Source organism: Microtus pennsylvanicus, chromosome 10 (genome assembly GCF_037038515.1).
Source record: "Microtus pennsylvanicus isolate mMicPen1 chromosome 10, mMicPen1.hap1, whole genome shotgun sequence".
NCBI lineage: Eukaryota > Metazoa > Chordata > Mammalia > Rodentia > Cricetidae > Microtus > Microtus pennsylvanicus.
The window spans coordinates 66,045,375-66,064,087 of NC_134588.1; the positions used below are offsets into that span (position 1 = coordinate 66,045,375).

Here is an 18,713-nt window from a genome sequence, read left to right on the forward strand (position 1 = left end):
GGCCTCTCTGAGCTTGCCTTTAGGTGTCCGGGTTCTTCAAATAGGTTCTCCAGCCTATAAGCCAATCCTACTTGGCCCACACAACCACACCAGATACTTAGGTTACTGTAGATGTTCCTGGATTTTCCCCTAGAGTGGGCCTGTTAGGGAGACAAAATACGTCATGTTGCCTTGTTCTTGCTTCTTTTGAATATCCCACTCTTCTCTGTGGGTAGCAGTGTGCATCACCATGCTTGGCAAATCCCACAGTTCTGGATGACGTCACTGGTCTCCTTCATATGTTAACTATTCAGCATATTTTATGGAGACCCTTCTTTGTCCCTATGTAACCAAAGCATTGCAAATATTAAGTTATTAACACACTGAAAAATGCAATCAATCAGGTGATTATCATCTAATGTTTTAATGATCACATTTTTAATCCAATTATGCATGTTTGAATCTTTCAAATTTTCTTTAATTAAAAATTGCCTCTTGGCACTGCTATCAGAAAGAAGAAATTGAACAGAATGAGCCAGATATAATTTAATGTTGAGGGGAGCTGCAAGGATAGCTGGGCTGGGCTGAGCTTAATGGCTGACCGTGACTTTAAGGCCCTCATACAAAATTTCCTAATTGATAAGCAAAATTTAATCATCTTTGAATATACTTCATTTGCATTCAAATAAGGTACTCCTTTTTCCAAACAAACCTCCCCTAACTGATTATTCATATTGTCGCTCAAAATGCTTAGAAGTGAAAGACAGAGTTGGGTGAAGTGTAGACTATTTAATACAGTGTGTATTTAATATAAAAGTCATACATTATTCATTTTCGCAATTTGAATAACTTTGAATTTAGCATCCCTGTTCCTCATTTTTTCTTTGATGAACAATTAATTATTAAAATATAATATTGTCTGCATACAGCACCAGGGATCCTTGAAAATGGAACAGGAGGCTTCTCCCTTTTTCGGTTCTTTGATGTGCTCGTGCACACACCTGCTTATTCTGGCACAGTGCAGGGCATGCTGGGAGAATTTAGTGTCTCGTATGTTTTCCTCAACTGGTAAGAGGCTGCAATAAGAATGCTTTGGATGCAAGTTACTAATTAGTCTAGAAGTTGGGGGAAGTGTGCAGTTCTGAGAGGGCATGGAGCCACACAGTCACTGTAAGGTCATAAGGCGCACAAGTTTCATCGAACAGCCCCTCCGGTCACTCTCAGTGCCCGGTGCTCTCCTAACCTCTTAAGGAATGGTAACTGGTGACTGCCCAGACTCCAGTATCAGGGCTTTCTTATTCCTTGTCCCAGAGATACATCGGTTAGAGGGAAGCTAAGCTGTGATGCTAGCCTAAGTGGTCTGGCCGGAGCAAGGCTCTCTGCTTCCTAATAGCTGCATTATTAAAATCTTCTTCATGAAGAGCTAAGGTCTCAGCTGGAAATGTGTTCTTTTTTTTCCTTCGTCATGCCTGGCATCAGGAATCTCACATTTGGGTTCTGTTGGTCCGGTACCTATGGTTGAATAGACTGTGGACAGTCCTGGAAGTTCTGCCATGTCAGGTGCCTCCATTCCCAAGTTCAAGACTATCCTGCAATACATAGCAAAACAGTGTCTGGAATAGCAACCTAAAAGTCAATTCTATTATGTACTGTCAGCAAAATAAATGATGATGGCACCTGAACTCATACAGAGCATGTCTTCTCTGACCCTCTTGCAAGTCTGGCTCTGCCTTATCAGCGTGACATTTGTGTCACATTGTGTGGGACTCCTTCCAGAACTTAAAGACAGAGGTAGGCACATTTTGGACAGAAAGCCCAGTCCTTTCCGCTGCCAGTTTTGGCACAGCCCCGAGCTTCTACACTGCATCTTTAATTAGGCAAAATGTTATTCCCCCAGCATGAGTTACAGTCTTCTCATTAATGCAGACATATTTTGAAGGGTGCATGCAGCCATTAGTAGAATTTAGAATGTCCTTAATAAGATTGTAGAAGTGATTCTGTTACATAAGTCCTAACATAAGATCTTTGATTTTTATCTCTTGGCCCGCAAAACCTAAAATATTTACTATCTGGTACTTGACGGAGAATGCTTGCTATCCTTTCTTAGAAACACAGCAAAGGCTAGCCTGGGGTTCTTCTGTGGTTGCTCTCAGACGAGGGTTCCCTTGAAAAATGAAGGCTGACAGTGGACCAGGCACCAAGTAGCTTCGTAATTGTCTCAGCAATCCTGAAGGATATAAAATCTCACAACTGCTATTTTATGGATTATAGAAATAGCCCAGAGAGGCTAACGCTTTTGCCCAAAGTTGCACAGCTTTTGGATATCATTGCATCCCACGACTCAGGTTACAAGCTTGGCACAGGCAAATGTGCACCCTGAAGGCACCAGTAGTCAGCTTGGAAAAGCAAAGGCTCGAGGCAAGGTGTGGGTCCTGAAGGCATTGCTTCCCCTAATACTAGGGAAGAATTACCCTTGAGTCTCTGCTCTTCACAAGCTTTTGACCCCATCTCTGTTATTTCTCTCCGCTATTGTAATGGCCACAAACTGGACTAAATCAACAGTTCTGGGAGTGACCCTTGGTCTCCAGCTCAGCTCTGGACACAGTGGCTTTGTTTTTCAGTGTGAAGAGTTGCTGGGCTCCAGAGAAGGGTTTTTTTTTTCCTGAAGAAATGGCAGTCTCTCTCCCAAAACCCCTACCTATGGCAATCTCAAACCTTCTGGGTGGGTGGAGTGGTGGTGACAGAATGGAGGATTGGAATCCAGCCCCTGGCTACGTCTACCCGCTTCATCACAGAACTGAGCACACCTTGTAAAGAGTCAAGGCCAGGGCTCTCTGCTGAATATACAGCAGGGTCCACACTTGAAGCTCTCGAGACCATGGGAAACTCCTGCTGAACCCGTATTGTCATACTGCATCGCCACCTCCTTGGTGGGACAGGTTGCTGCTGCATCTTTTCCTGCTCAGGCCCGTGTGATGCCAAGGGAGACAGGAAGGTGACGGTTTTGTCACTCATGATGCCAAGCCCTGCACATATCCTCTGGGGACTCCCTGTGTTGGCTGTTACATGGACCAGGAAACAGGCACGGGCCAAAATAGCCCTTCTCCCAGCCAGACCAGTCCCAGCCAAGTGCACTCTCATAATTGTCCCCATGATTTGGCTCGCTGGTAACCAGGTAGAATTAAAGGTCAGACTTGCCAGGGGGTGGAGAGGCAAACCCTCTGGTTTTCTCCTTTTGTTCAGCTGGGAATGCTTTTCCCCCCCATGATTTTGATTGCAAAACCCATGATTTAAAAACCTGCATTTATTAGGTAATTTTTTCTTTTAAAAAAATTCATCATGAAAATCCATCTTGAACTTCTAGGAGAATGGGCTTCTCTTGCTGATCCTCTGTAAGTGACCGCCATCCTCTGCCCTCTTACGACACAAGAGTCTATATTTAGCTTCCCGCTGCCCTGATTCTCACATCGCTCACGCATCTCAAAGTGCTTGCTTGCAGGATATGGAGATAGTTCAGTCAGGGAAGTGCTTGCTGCACCATGATGAGTATGGTCCCCAGAAGCAGTGTTTTTTAAAAAAAAAAAAACAGCTGGGACAATGGAGCAAGTTTCCTATCTCTGTGTGAGGGTGACAAAGATGGGCTTCCACCCTGGGGTTCACTGGCCACCCAGCCTAGCCTGGTTGGTGAGTTCCAGGCCAGGAGGAGACACTGTTACAAAAACAAGGTGAACACTACCTGGGAAGAGGCTGACTTTCAGCCTCTACAGGCAAGCATCCTATGCATCCACAGGAACCGTGTACCACACACGTGCACACAAAACTGCATCCTTTGTAGGCCTGTGTACTGCTAGTAATTATCATGGCCTGTTTCTTAGCTCCCTGCTTTATCTAGACTCTGGGAGTAGAGTTCATAATGGGACTGACTTGATGGAGGTTAAGTATCAAATAATTTAAAGTTTGCAAAGCTTAGAACAAGACCTTGCACGTGTATTAAATGCAGAGAAAATGTTTGCCATACGAACAGGATATTGCCAAATAGAGAGGATAACCCATGATGTCTTGTTTTATAAACAGTGTCTCTTCTAGAAGATAGTACAGTTTCAGTGATTTCCGTGCATTTGCTTTCTACTGAGGTTCTGGCAGTTTCTACCAGGTGCCTAGACTTCTGAAGTGTGGCATTCATACTGCGCCTGTCCTAGGTATTCTACATGGGCAGCGTCAAATCATGGAAAGAATGTGGTTACAGGCATATTGGTGCGTCTAAATGGTTGCTTAGAGATTTGAGTCTACCAGCAAAGTCTGGGGAGCTGGGGTGGAAGCTACTTAGGAATGGAAGCAAACCATTAGCAGGATTTTGATATCCTTAAGACATCTGCAACTTTAATTGGGGGGGGGGACTTCTGTTCTAAAATCAGGTCTTTCCTGGAGATGCAGACAGAAACTAGAACTTTCTCTGATTTGTAAAGAAAGGTATATAAGGCGCTAGTGGGGAGGATAAGAAGACGGTTCTGTTCATCTAGAGAAGGATGTGTGGTTGTTATATTTTCACTTTTGGATGCGTATGTTTATTGTTTACAGTAAGCTAAAGTAAAAGAATAAATAGCAAGTGATTGATGATGGGTGATAGATAGATGATAGCTAGCTAGCTAGCTAGCTAGCTAGATAGATAGATAGATAGATAGATAGAAATAGATAATGGTAACTAGATGATAGATGATATATAATATATAATGATATATAATGATAAATAATTGGTAGGTAGATTATAGATAGATAATAGCCAGGTAAATAGATGATAGGTAGGTGATAGATCGATAGATCGATCGATCGATAGGTAGATAACAAAATATTGTTAAAGCAGGTACATAAAATACCCAACATAAATTGGCTGAGGAAGCTCCTATCAAGGCAGTCAGCTAGAGTCCCAAATAGAGTGTCTGACTGTACAGTAGCCCCTTGTTTAAAAAAAAATCTGTCCTATACGATATTACAGTTTTAGTCATTTCGTGGTTTAGAATGGGAAGAAAGAACAGTCTGCAGTTCTTCATTAAACAGAAATAAATGTACGGTTCACAAGGGAAAGGACAGACCGCCACAGGAAAATAGCATCAGATCAGATGCTCAAAGCATCTAACAGAAACCACCTGGATAAGTTGAGGCCCGCAGCAGAGTTTGCAATTGAGCCTTCTCTCCATGGATAGCATCCCGTGGCTAGACTTCCATCTTCTCTCATAGTTACGGGATAGGTAGTGGTCACCTGTTGGAAATGGTTTGTCTCCGTTGTTCTCTGGGTCACAGTGGTTTTACTCTTGGGTTGGTTCTGTCCTCCCTCTCACAGCCCATCCACAAACAAGGAGCCGTAGAGAACACTGGACCATGTGACCGATGGGGAGAGCAGCCCCACATTCATAGCCAGCCTCTTAGTGAGTTTACTCAGCACTTGGTCCTTTGCTAGTTTGCTTTTCTATGCTAACGGACAGCAACTTGGGGGAAAAAAGAGGGTTTTTTTTGGCCTACACTGTTGTATTAATCCATAATTGGGGGAACCCACCCAAGGCCGAAACGATGGAGGCTCACTGCTGCTGGACTGGTCACGCTCTGCTTCCTGAGTGCTCGCTTTCTTATGTGGCCCAGTCTTCTCTACTGTACTCTGCCTGTGTGCTCAGCAACACTCACGGTCCCCACTGCTTGAAATGTCCCCCACCTTCAGTTTGTACCTAACTCATTTTAGGAATCTCTGGAAACATCCTCAGAGACACACCCAAAGGTGTGCTTTGATAATGCCCTAGGTATTTCTTAATCCAGTCAAGTTGCCTGTGGAAACTAACTGGTGCGCATTCACCGAATTCATCACGATGAGTGTGACCCTTTTGAGAAATGAGTGTCGCATCAGCTCATGTGGTTGGTTGGTTTGTTCTTTTGTTTTGTTGTTTGTTGTAGTAATTCTTTCATTTTCTTCCAAGTTTTCTCTCCTGGTTATTGGTCTAAAGTTCCTAGATAGAGAACATTTCTGTGTTAAATAAAGCAAGATTATTGGGAAGGGCTTTCCTGTAGGAGTGTGAGTCTTCACTGTGCTGGAGAGTTCTGAGTCCTGGGGAATAGGGAGGAACCACCCTGCTGTGTTTATCCTGACCTTGCTGGCTGGAAAAACCTAATCTATAAGAAATGCAGCTTGTTCTGGTGTCTCCACCACCCCACACTGGCTGGCCACCTCATTTTCTTTTTTTTTTTTAAGATTTATTTATTTATTATGTATACAACATTCCTTCCGTGTATGCTTACATGCCAGAAGAGGGCACCAGATTTTATTATAGATGGCTGTGAGCCACCATGTGGTTGCTGGGAATTGAACTCAGGACCTCTGGAAGAGCAGTCAGTGCTCTTAACCTCTGAGCCATCTCTCCAGCCCCCTGGCCACCTCATTTTCTGGGGTCCTCCTGCCACAAGGTGGCAGTGCTTCCAGGGGATAGGCTGGGTGGGGGTCTGAGTGGGCCTGGGGTTTGAGCTGTGTATCTGAGGCTGTTGTGACCTTCTTATCTCTTTCCCCAAACAGAGAAGGAGACCTTCCTGGATCCTTTTGTCCTCCGAGACCTCCTGCCCGCGTCCCTGGGTAGCTACTACCGATACACAGGCTCCTTGACCACACCTCCATGTAGTGAGATCGTGGAGTGGATTGTCTTCAGTAGGCCTGTTCCCATCTCCTACCACCAGGTGAGCATCCGCCTCCATTTGAGCTCTCCATCTTGACTGCATTTGCGTTGAATGTTTACTATTGCTAGTATGGGGTTTTAATTTTCTGCTTTTTATCCCAAGGATAGCAGAATTTAAAATATGATTTCTCCATTGGGTGGTGCTGGCGCGTGTCTTTCATCCCTGCCCTCTGGAGGCAGAGGCCGGCTGATCTCTATGAAGTTGAGGCTAGCCTGGTCTACAAAGTGAGTTCCAGGATAGCCAGGGCTGTTACACAGAGAAACCCTGTCTCAAAAAGCAAAATCAAAACCAAATAAAAATATGGTTTCCCAATGCTGTCTTCTGGACATGACAGAGTCAGTGTGGTCAATATACCCCCTCCACCCCCCGCCCCCACCCCGCAGCATGGCTTTGCTGTCAGTAGTCAGTCATGGATCCAGGAGACGTTAACAGGGCCCCACCCATCCCTATTGACTGGATTCTGGAGAAGGGGCAGTCGTATTCATCTGAGTACCCACCAAGGACCCCTAACAGACTCAATGAATAGTACCAAACCCATGGGCACACTGATAGTCCTCGTTAAACTCAAGAGTGACTAAGTAAGAAGACATGGGTGTGGAAAAGAAACCTTTAGGGAGGAGAGAGAATGATAGGGATGGGGTGTTAGAGAGTGGGGGTGGCAGTGGGAGGGACTAAGAGACTCAGAATCCACATTATACACATGTGAAATTGTCAAAGAACAAATTCAGTAAACATGGTATCAACAATAAGCTCTAAACATGAAAGAATATTCTCAGCTGAAGATTAGCTTGCTGAGCATGGCAGAAATGGCAGGAGGTGTTGTCTGGGGTTGGTCTTGTGGAAGTAATAGCTGTCCACAGTGATAACTTGCATCAGAGGCACATATGTTCTTCCTGTGTGTTTCCCCATTTGTGGTCTTAGCAGGCAGATATTATTTAAACCCTCACTTTATGGTGGGGATAAAGACAGATCAGGGTCAGTGGCTTTCAGGATTCTATGAGTACCCAGCCTACCACAGCTGAGAAAATAGATCCCTGTGCACAAAGAATTAGCACTCATGCGTGGCTCACTGAACTCTCCGGCCCTCGCTTCTTTTCACTGTCAGATGATCTAAGCAGAACAACATGAAGGAGCAAAGTTGTGTTTTTACTGTTTCAGAGCGTTTCATCTGTGCTTGGCTGGACTTGCTGTTCTGGTCCTGGGTGGCAGGATATTGGTGAAGGAAACAACCTACCCTCTCATGACCAGAAAGCTGCCAGCAGCAAGGACAAGTTGGGCCATGACACCAGAGGCGCGTCACTGGGACCTCGTCCGTGGGGTTAGCCTTTGGAGGAGCTGGCATCCTCTTGTTCCTGTCATTCATTTCTCTCCAGTGCCAGCATCTAGGGCATGGTACATCTGAGCCTTCCTGGAAGCCCACACTATTTCTGAACAGGCTCCTTATATGTCAGTTGGATCAGTGACTCAAAAGCCTTGAGAGAAGGGTACTGTCCTAACGGGGCACACACAGAGCACTAGAGTGTAGAGGCATTGGGTGCCATGGGTACTGCTATAACGTGGCACACACAGAGCACTGGAGTATAGAGGCATTGGGTGCCATGGGTGCTGTCCTAACACGGCACACACAGGGCACTAGACCGTAGAGGCTTTAGGTACCATGGGTACTGCCCTGAAAGGGCACACACAGGGTGTTAGACTGCAAAAGCATTGGATGTGAGGACCCCAAAACTGGATGTTTCTGACCCATTGCTGCACTGCTTTCTTTTGATTTGGGTCTGAGTTTATCTCTTTGGAAGGTGAGACTCAGACCAAACAGTTAACCATAGGGAGAAGCTTGTGAAAGGAACCTGGAATTGGCACACTGGCTGAGGAAAGGGAGCTACCAGAGGCATGAGGGCCCTTAGGTCACATCCTGAAAATTGACAGAATGAAGGGAAGACTGTTTGGAAATCATGTATTTCTTGTCAAATGTTCAGCCTAGAGTACTCCACATAGTTCTGTGGGAAAGCCACTCGTAGCCACACCTAATGATGTGAATTCTGTCCCCAGGGTCTACATGACGAAAAAAAAAGAGTGCCAGCTCCCACACATGTGACCCTCCAACATAAATAATAAGTAAATTTAATTTTAAAAACTTAAGACTTCAGCTTGTACTGGGAAAATATAGTAGGATGCCTGATGTGTAGTGCCAGGAACAGTGGGTAAGACATGAGAAAGCAAGACGGAGCCACTAACCAGCACTATCCAAAATGAAGGGCTCTTGGGAGGCTCTTCCCTACCCAGTTGTAGTAGATGGTCGCTTGTTTGTTCCTGGCTGCTCAGACCCCCATAATAATCACACAGAAACTATAGTATTTAAACCACTGCTTGACCAATTACTTAAGCATATTGCTGGCTAGCTCTTACATTTTTGGTTAACCCATTTCTATTGTTTTATATCTTACCACGAGGCTGTGGTTTACTGGCAAGGTTCTGGTGCGTCTGTCCCCTGCCATGGCTACATGACTTCTCTATGAGTCTGCCTTCTTTCTCCCAGCATTCAGATTAGCTCTTCCATCCCTGCCCCCCAACTCTACTCTGCCCTATCACAGTCCAAAGCAGCATCTTTATTCATTAACTGATAAAAGCAACATATATGCAGAAGGACCTCACACCACCCAGCCACCCTTACAATTGTGGGCAGCAGTGAGACAAAGAGAAGGGGAAAGTTCTAGAATGATGTGGCAATGCCAGTATTTAACTAATAACAGAAGCAATAAAATTTTGATCCCTGGGGGATAGTCTAGAGTTTTGGGTAGAGACTAGGGGGTAATCTAAAGGGCCAGGTGGCTCTCTGTTTAGGCATGGGTCCAGCTATAACAAAGAGATCACTTCAAGAAGTTTAAGCAGATGGTGTATTTTGGAGACGCAGTAAGTCAGGGCATTTTGAGGTGAGGCTGTGTAAGCCTTCCTACACAGGACTGACTCCTAACTAGCCTGTGCTTTTTTTTTTGTCTGTCTTGCCTACAGAGGTCTCATCAATCTGGGAGCTTTCTGCATGGCTTTGTACTAATCCTGGGCTTTCACAGACCTCTCCTCTGGTTTGTTTGCTCTCGGTTTCCCGCCCCACCGTGGCTGTACTAGTCCCAGTTGACCCTTAAGGTCAAGAGCTGGCTAAAGCCAAGTCTTCCATCCAGAAAGGATTCCTGAAGATGTATCTGAGAACCCAGCCAACCAAAATCTGGCCTTAAGTCACATGCCTGCTCTTAAATAAGCCAGCAGAGGTGCTGGGTAGTGCCCCCAGAGCATCCAGTGTTGACCTTTCTCGGGTTACAGGAAGCAGGCGCTATAAGAGATTCAACAGAGCAGCCCTTTATTCTCCTGGCAAAGTAGGGTGGCATGGTGCCAGGCTAACCTGAGTTTTTCTGCTGTTAGCATCCATTTTTCCTTTGAGGATGTTTTCTTTTTAATTCACACCATGACACAAAAAAGGAAGGACTAGCAATTTGGTTCCTGCACACGATCTGCCAGCCGCAAGGAGAAAATGAAATAGAGACAAGTTTTCTTCCTAATGGTGAAGCCAACATTGTTTTGTTTTTAAAGAAATCAGTCCAAATATTTATTTCTGTAGGGCTGAGTAAAGAGTGTAGTTGATCTTTAAAAGGGTCCTTTTTGTTACTTAAGATAAATGCTTCTGCCTTCAAATATTTAAATGCTTGAGCTATTGAAGTTAAATAATAGGGATTTTCCCACTTTCACTAGGATTCCTAGTGAGACAGGAGTGAGGAGTGGCAGTTGACTAACTCAGGAGGTTTGAAGGCCATCAGCATATGCTGGGTTGCTTTGGCAAACAAATATCTACTAGGTTCAAACAAAGCACACACTTTTGGGGGAGTGGCTGTCTGAAGAAGTGTTTGTGGATTTGAAGCATTTTGACATTTGGAAACTGGAGCTTTTAGAAAGTGCTTTATTGATACCCTTTCCGCCCTCTGGAGCTCAAGAACAAGGACACGCAAGGAGAAGAAGGATGTAGGCGTTTGCTTTGCCTTCCCTGGAAGGGATTGCGTTACAGAGAAACAAAGAAGAAAGAAATGGGACTAGCTTTCTAATTTCTCATTACCAATTGCCTGCAGATAATGCTGCACCTTGTATCAGACCCTTCTCCCTACATCCCCGTCTCACTCCCAGGGGGGAAAAGACAGCCTCCTTTCCCTGTGGCTGCACTGGCTCCTTGCTGGCCAGCTTTGGAGAGGCTGCAGCTGCGTCACCCGAGCCCCCCCCCCCCCCCCCCGGAAAGCAAGTGTCAGTCAGGCCTCCGAGTGCTTTCACTCTTGCTTCAGACCTTCCTGCTCTGCCACTGCCAGCATCCTTTCCAAAGCTAGCACCGAATATGCATATCTGGGAGGCAGAGGCCAGTTTGGAAAAGCCAAATGGTTAGGGATTTTCTGCCTCCATCAGAAAGAAATCAGCCCAAGTCTTTGAGAATCTGCTCAGCTATTTCTCCGAATCCCCTTTCTCTTAACTCTTCTCTCATCTCTGTGGGTGCCTACAAGCAGTGAGCAGAATAAGCATGTTCTTCGTAAGATGTGGTGATCAGCCCAGGAGTAGGAGCTGGGGGATATGGGTTTCTTTAAAGGCTTGCAGAGCACACAGACAGATTCTTAAGCTGAGTCTTTTGTTCTCTCCTGTGAATCTACATAGGCCTTCTCCCCAGCTCTTAGACAGTGAACTCAGCCTCTGGCATGTATGATAATATAGATCTAAATTTGGTGGGGTTTTTTCTTTTTTGATGGAACCTAGACATCTTGGTTGACCAGTAGTTGGTGTGGTTTATTTGACTCTACTATCCCTCCATTGTAAATACCAGACAAAAGTCATGGGGCTGGGACTATGACTCAGCAGTGAAAACACTCATTGTACAAATGTTCAGATCCCTGGAAACCATAAAAATGCTGAGTGAGCATAGTGGCCGGCCTGTCACTGCCAACCTTGGAAGGCAGAAACAGGAGATCCCAGAGCTAGCTGGTTATCAAAACTAGCTATCTGGGGGAGCTTGGAGTTTGCTTGAGAGAGACTGCCCCAATGAATGAATAAGGTGGAAAGGGATGGAGAATGATTGACTCGTGACATCAGTCTCAGGCTTCCAAGTGCATGCACACACAGGGGTAGTGGGATAAGAATAAGAGAGAAAGTGGGAAATAAAGTGATGCCATCTTGTCATCCAGTCAGAATAATGGCATTGCAAAATGATGGTCTGGGAGTAGGAGTAGGCCTCCGTCTTGGAGTCAGCTGCCTGTAGTCTCTCTGTACGCTTTCATGCGTACATAGACTGTATGGTCAGCACTGTGCTCTTGTGGTGAGTCCAGAAGATACTATTTTTGAGTTCACTGTGACGGGACTCACTCCCTTCCGCAGCAGAGTCTCAGAAATGATGCTTCTTTGCCTATTGCCACCATCAGTCGTCTCCTCCTATGGGTTCAAATATGGCATTGCCTATAGTTTTCTCCAGTGTGACTTTTTTAATACTTGAATTTTATGTGCATGGGTATTTTGCCTACACATATGTCCATGGGCTACATGAACATGGTTCCTGGTACATGAGGAAGCCTGCAGATAGCACTGAATCTTCTGAAACCAGAGTTAGAGACTAGAGTGAACCAGTGTGGGCACTTGGAATTCAACCCAAATCTTCTGCAAGAACAACACAGGCTGTTAACCACTGAGCCCTCTCTCAGCCCTTCACCATAAGTATGACTTTTGGGGGGACGTTCTCTAATATTCCATAAATCTGAATGTCTTAATTAGTCTGCTTTGGATGTTTGACCTTTTTCTCCCCCTATCAGTGAGACAGATTGGAAAGGACAGGCTTATGTGCACTGCCCCCTCCCAGGCTGCTGCGTGTCTGTCAGACTAATTAGACCGTGTCTTTGCAGTTAAGCGCTTCTGCTTTGAGGGCTGATTGCCTTCAAGTGGAGAGTTCCTTTGCTGACTCCGTTCCTCAGATGCCTTTCTCTACTGTGTGCCTCGGTTTTCCCGTCTGTGGAAGCAGGAAGGAAGGTGGAATGCCTTGACTTGTGCCTGACAGGAGAGGAAGCAGCTTCCTGTCTTCCTCACTCAACGATCTCCATAACCAAAGGACAGCCCTGCCCCATTGACATAAAGCAAGCCATGGGTTTTGTCTAAACTCTATAGTGGACACATTGAAACATATAAATAAGAACAGAAAACTAATTTTAACAGCGTTTAACCCAGCATTCTGAACTCTTACTCTAAGTGTGGCCTGGATAATAGAAGAACATGCGATAGCCCCTGATGTCGCAGCGGTAGGGCCGTGACAGCTGTGTGTCAGGTATCCAGCAGTGTCCTTTCCAAGACCATCTGACGTGCAGTTCTAAGTTGCAGGGTGATGATGCCGTGATTAGTCCAAAAGGGACTGCTTTCCTTGTTAATTTTCTGAAGGCAGTTTCTTCATGTAGAGGACCTATCTGTAATTGCCTTCCTGTAAAAGTGTCTGAGCCGCAGGAAGGACGCGGCCTTGCCTTTAGCTAGCAAGTCTCAGAGCATTTTTCTGCAGCTGTGGTTCTGAAGTGCACCCCGAGATGTTTAGGGTCCTTGTCACTGTTCATTCTGTAATGGAGCGACAAACAGGGCCCACCCTGCCATTCCTGAAAGTTAGAGTCAAAAACCAAAGTCTCTCCAGGACCGTAGATGAAACATTCCTAATGCTGTCCCCTCGGTTTAGTCTGAACTGCTTCGATATACCCATCCCTTAAAGTACCACTTATTCCAGTGTTTAATGCCTCCTAATTCTATTACATTTTATTTTCACTATTCTCTCCCCTTCAGCCTCAGTGGTCGCCTGTCCACGTCCTGTGGACCAAGAACCCCGGCAGCACACGCAGGGCCTGAATAGATTTCAACTCTCCTTTGATTCAGACTGACAGATTAAAAACTAATTATTCTCTGGAATACTTTTATAATAAAAACTAAGTTGAAATGATTTATATACACTTCCAGCCAACACATTTGTGATTCAAGGTTAAAATTGTTCTTGTAACAGTCCCAGTTAAAACGCAATTACAGCTCCCCGAGCAGGGATAAAAGAAAGAAGTATTTTACACTCTCTTCAAAAGTTAAAAAGTCAATTTGATATTATAGAAATAAAAACTTTCATTTATTTTTACTAAATGATGAAGACTTCATTAGTTCCATTAAAGTTAAGATAAAGCCAAGTGTGTTCACCATCTCCTCCTGGAAATGGCTCAGGTGAATAGTGGTGACGGCTTAGGGATGTGGAGAGCATTTTCCTCTCGGCCGCCATTTTGTTCATGTCACCCTGCTGGCCCTGGCCGGACATGGTTTCCTTTCAGAACACAAAAGAGGACAAATTGATGATACTGGATACTCTGCTTGAATTGGCCTTGAACTTAACTAGCAGGAATTGCTGGGGGACAAACTGTCACCACATTGGGTCCTCACTGCTGGCTTCTCGTTCACTGAATCATACTGTGGGCCCATTCAGTGTGACATGGTGCTGTTTTGAGAAAAACTGAGTCACTCAGATATGGGTTTCCAGTCTTTGACCTTTGGTTTCTTTGAGTCTCACGGGCCAGTTTCCTAGCTGGAGTCAGTAACATGATTGCTAACAGTAACAATGGCCCCAGCCTCATGAGACCTCTCTGATGACAAAGTAACAAAGCACGTGCTACTTTGAGTATGATGCCTGCATATCATAAGAGCTTTGTAAGTCTTAGTTGCTGGTGTCAGTGTTTGCTGTAGCCACTGTTCGGTTTCAGTGAAGAGACACCATGACCGAGCAACTCATAAAAAGACAGCATTGAATTAGAGGTTCCTTACAGTTTCGGAGACTTAGTCCGTGATCATGGTGGGGAGCATGGCATCAGGCAGGCAGGAATGGCACCGAAGCATTAGCTGAAGGCTTGCATCTTATCCAGAAGCCCGAGGCAGCGTGAAAGAGACCTTGAGACCGGCATGGACTTTTGAAACCTCAAAGTCCACCCCAAGTGATGTGACTTCTCTAACATGCCCACACCTCTTAATCCTTCCAAAACTGTCTACCACTGGGAATCAAACATTCAAATATGAGCCTATGTGTCCATTCCTGTTCAAACCACCACAACAAAATAATAATCTATTATTAATATTATCCTTTTAGGCAAAAAGTGCATTTAAAAACAATGTGTTCTAGTGTTTGTTGAACTGCCTGGTATAAAGTTTGATAAGATAAGTAATAAAGAGAATGAGGAAGGGGCAGATAGGCCACATTCTCATTTGTAATCAGAGAGCATAATCACCGTTAGCTACAGTCTTCATAAAATAAAATTAATTGTGGGGAGAACAGTATTTATTGAGTACTTCCTTGTATCAGGAACTAGTTCAAACACTTTATATATAGCAACCCCTTAGAGAATGAGCAAAAGCACACAGGTAAGTATCATTGTTATCCCTGGTGTACTACAAAGTCTCAGAAGGACAGGATACATGGGGAGCCAGGAATTCAGCTCATTCTGAGAAATGCTTGAAAGCATGCGGACCTGAGTTTGGATCCCCCAGTAACCTCCTCAGAAGCAAGATAGAACAGCACATGCCTGTAATTCTAGACTGGGGAGGCAGAGATAGGGGATCGCTGAGTATTGGTGCCAGCCAATCTAGCAGAATTGATGACTTCCAGGTTAGTGAGAGATTTGCCTTCTCAAAAAGTAAAGTGGAGGGCACTCAAAGGAGGCGTGTGACGTCAGCTGCCGGTCTCCACATTTACCTGCACATAGACATACAGGCATGTACATTTAAATATATACATAATACGTGCAAAAATAGGAGGAGTAAGTAAGGTGACCAAGACCGCACCTTTGTCCATTGGGATCTGAAACTGAAAGTGTGGACTCAAGAATTAAGAGTGGGGGTTTTAAGGATGGAAAATGAGGCACAGGGCAGATAATCAAAAGCGGGAGATGGAGATGGTGCAACCAGAGCTGTAGCATGACAAAGTGTACAGTTGTTTTCTTTAAGATCTTTTTAAATTTTATGTGTATGAATGATTTGCTTCCCTGGTGCTCATGGAGGACAGGAGGAACTTGATTGTAGATAGTTGTGAGCTTGCATATGGGTGCTGGGATCTAAGGTTGGGTCTTCATGAGTAACCAGTGAGGTAACTGCCAAGCTATCTCTCCAGAACCGCTGTGTACGATTTAAAAGGCTCATTGTGTCACTTCTAACCAGATATGAAAGATTCCATCAGATATGTGCACTGACCCAGAGAGGCATGTCTGTCTGGGTGGTCCTGTGACTCTGGTTTGCCTGGCAACTGTCACATCGTACAGCTCCTCCTCTTCTGGTCTTTTGCCTTTCCCTGGACAATCCAAAATATAAGGGAAAGCCAGTTAATCCCAGCACTTGAGAGGCAGGTGGATCTCTGTGAGTTCGAGACCAGCCTGGTCTACAAGAGCTAATTCCAGGATAGGCTCCAAAGCTACTGAGAAACCCTGTCTCGAAAAACCAAAAATAAATAAATAAATAAATAAATAAATAAGAAATATACTTATATGTTACACACACACACACACACACACACACACATATGTAGGTATGAAGGTCAGTGGAGTTCGGACCCAGGAGATTTACTTCTCTACTGGCAGAACAAAGCATGGAGACTTTGTCCCAGTCCAAGAATCAAGGAGGTTACTACTCCGTCAACAACTGCGGCCATTATTACCAAAAGGATGGGCTACCGGCAATTTCTATTCCTTTTAGAGGAATGCCAGCTTTTAGCAAATGCTGCCAACCTTCCTAAAGGCATTTGCTAAGCCCGCTGAGGCTGTCCTCCCACGTGAGCCCCTTTGTGTGGCTGTCAAGGGACGCTATGATCCAGTTGACAATATAATATCATGCGGGTCATCAGTTCACTCAAAACCGCCACATCCTTCCTTCCAAATCTGCCGGGCGAGTTGAGTTAATGACAAGGCAGCCATCTTGAGCTTTTAAACCGCAGCGTGTCATTAAGCTGTAAGAGCAATTTAAAGGAAGGCACTTTTGTGTTTAATTCACAACCTGCCTCTTTTTACAGTTATGTGACTGATTCTTTCCCCGAGGCTTCAGAAGTAAACTTTTCAGGAGTGAGTGCTAGCCGAGAAGGAAGTACATACCAGGCTCTTCTCTTTGGCTCTAATCCCCCTCTGGCAAGACTGTCTCTTTGAGAAGACTTCCTATCTGACTTGGGTGTGGTAGCCCAGTCCGTGTTAATAACAAAGCAAAAACCAAACAAGCAACAAGCGAATTCCCACCCTGAATGCCCCTCTCCCTTTATTCAACTCACTTCGCTATGGCTTATTTAAGCCACTTTTATTTTGCCTTTCCTGGACCTGGAGAACAGGTGGTCAGCATCTTCTACAAGGGCCTTTTAATCAAATTGTGCCTCCCTCACCTTTTCTCCAGGCTGAACAGTTCTTCCTATGGCCTTTCCCTTTGCCTCGCAGATTTAAGTCTCCAACTTTTTATTTATTTATTTATTTATTTATTTAAGATTTCTGTCTCTTCCCCGCCACCACTTCCCATTTCCCTCCCCCTCCCCCAATCAAGTCCCCCTCCCTCATCAGCCCAAAGAGCAATCAGGGTTCCCTGCCCTGAGGGAAGTCCAAGGACCACCCACCTCCATCCAGGTCTAGTAAGGTGAGCATCCAAACTGCCTAGGCTCCCACATGGAAATAGAAAACACTATCCTGAGTGAGGTAGGCCAGACCCAAAAAGAGGAACATGGGATGTACTCACTCATACTTGGTTTCTAGCCATAAATAAAGGATATTGAACCTATAATTAGTGATCCTAGAGAAGCTAAGTAAAAAGGAGAACCCAAAGAAAAACATATAGGCATCCTCCTGAATATTAACCTTCGTCAGGCGAGGAAAGTCTCCAACTTCTAATCATCTAGATTGGCCTTTACCTGGCCCTTCTCCGGCAGGTCCTTGTTAGTTCATTTCATAAAATTTTAAGAAGTCGTTTCCTCCGAGAAAATCAGAAACCTGTACATTCATATTTTCTCTCTCTCTCTCTCTCTCTCTCTCTCTCTCTCTCTCTCTCTCTCTCTCTCTCTCTCTCTTTCTCTCCCTCTGTGTCATTTTGATCGTCCTGTCAAGCTAGTGGCATCACTGGGCTGGGGAACTTTTAGCCCCTTTGTTTGCATCTCAGTGGCATCACTGGCATGTATCTTCACACCATCAACAGTCTAGGTGAAGGATTTCAGTTCTAGGAGTCTCCCAAGAACTGCATCTCTTTCTCATGCAAAGGAAGGAAGCCTCAAGTTATCGACAGTTGGTCATTTTCTGGGTCATTCTCTGAACTGTGTTAGGTCCAGCCTTGAAGATGACCCCCCCCGACTCAGAAACTACAAAAAATTCTGATAGTATTAATAATTTTCAAAGTTTTTACATACTAGTCTTGATGGCCAGCTACCTAGCTCCCCGAAGCCAGCAACAGCTTCTAGCCCTCTGCTTTTCTGCCCTTTCTTTTGTGACAAGATTATCTTTGTGGCTGATGAGAGCCATTGTGACAGCCAGTCGGTGCTCCATCTTTGCACACAGAAGAATGACCTTTCTTAATGACGCAGTGCTGAGGGCTACAAGGAATCCATCTCGATAGTCAGGATATGATTGTGGGGTACTGAGGTTTTTTTTCTTTCTTGAAAAGTTTCATCAGTGTTCATGTGGAAGATGTTTCTTCACAGTGATCATGACAGTAGCTGATCTTCTTTAAGCACCTATGTTGTTCCAGATGAGCCAGGTAGATTCCATCTTTTCGGGACCCTACATTGATAGACATTTCACTGATAAGGCAGCTTGCGTTTTTAGAGAGCTTGTCTGTGACTAGCCAGCCATCTGGTAAATTTAGAACTGGGCAGTTGGACTTACCCACACAGCACTGAGCATCTTCATGACTTGGAGGAATTTGATTTGGAGCACATGCACAAAGGCATTTGTGAGAATTAACTGACATATATACATACATACATACACACACACACATTGACTGAC

General features: G+C 44.8%; 1 protein-coding gene across 2 annotated transcripts in view; it reads left to right on the top strand.

Annotated features, from left to right (window-relative positions):
* Ptprg (protein tyrosine phosphatase receptor type G) overlaps positions 1-18,713 on the top strand; it is a 666,884-nt gene that overhangs the window by 530,029 nt on the left and 118,142 nt on the right. For both annotated transcript variants that reach the window (XM_075988580.1, XM_075988581.1), the window contains exon 7: positions 6,533-6,690. In XM_075988580.1, coding sequence (XP_075844695.1) covers positions 6,533-6,690 — 158 coding nt within the window. The remainder of the gene's footprint in view (positions 1-6,532; positions 6,691-18,713) is intronic.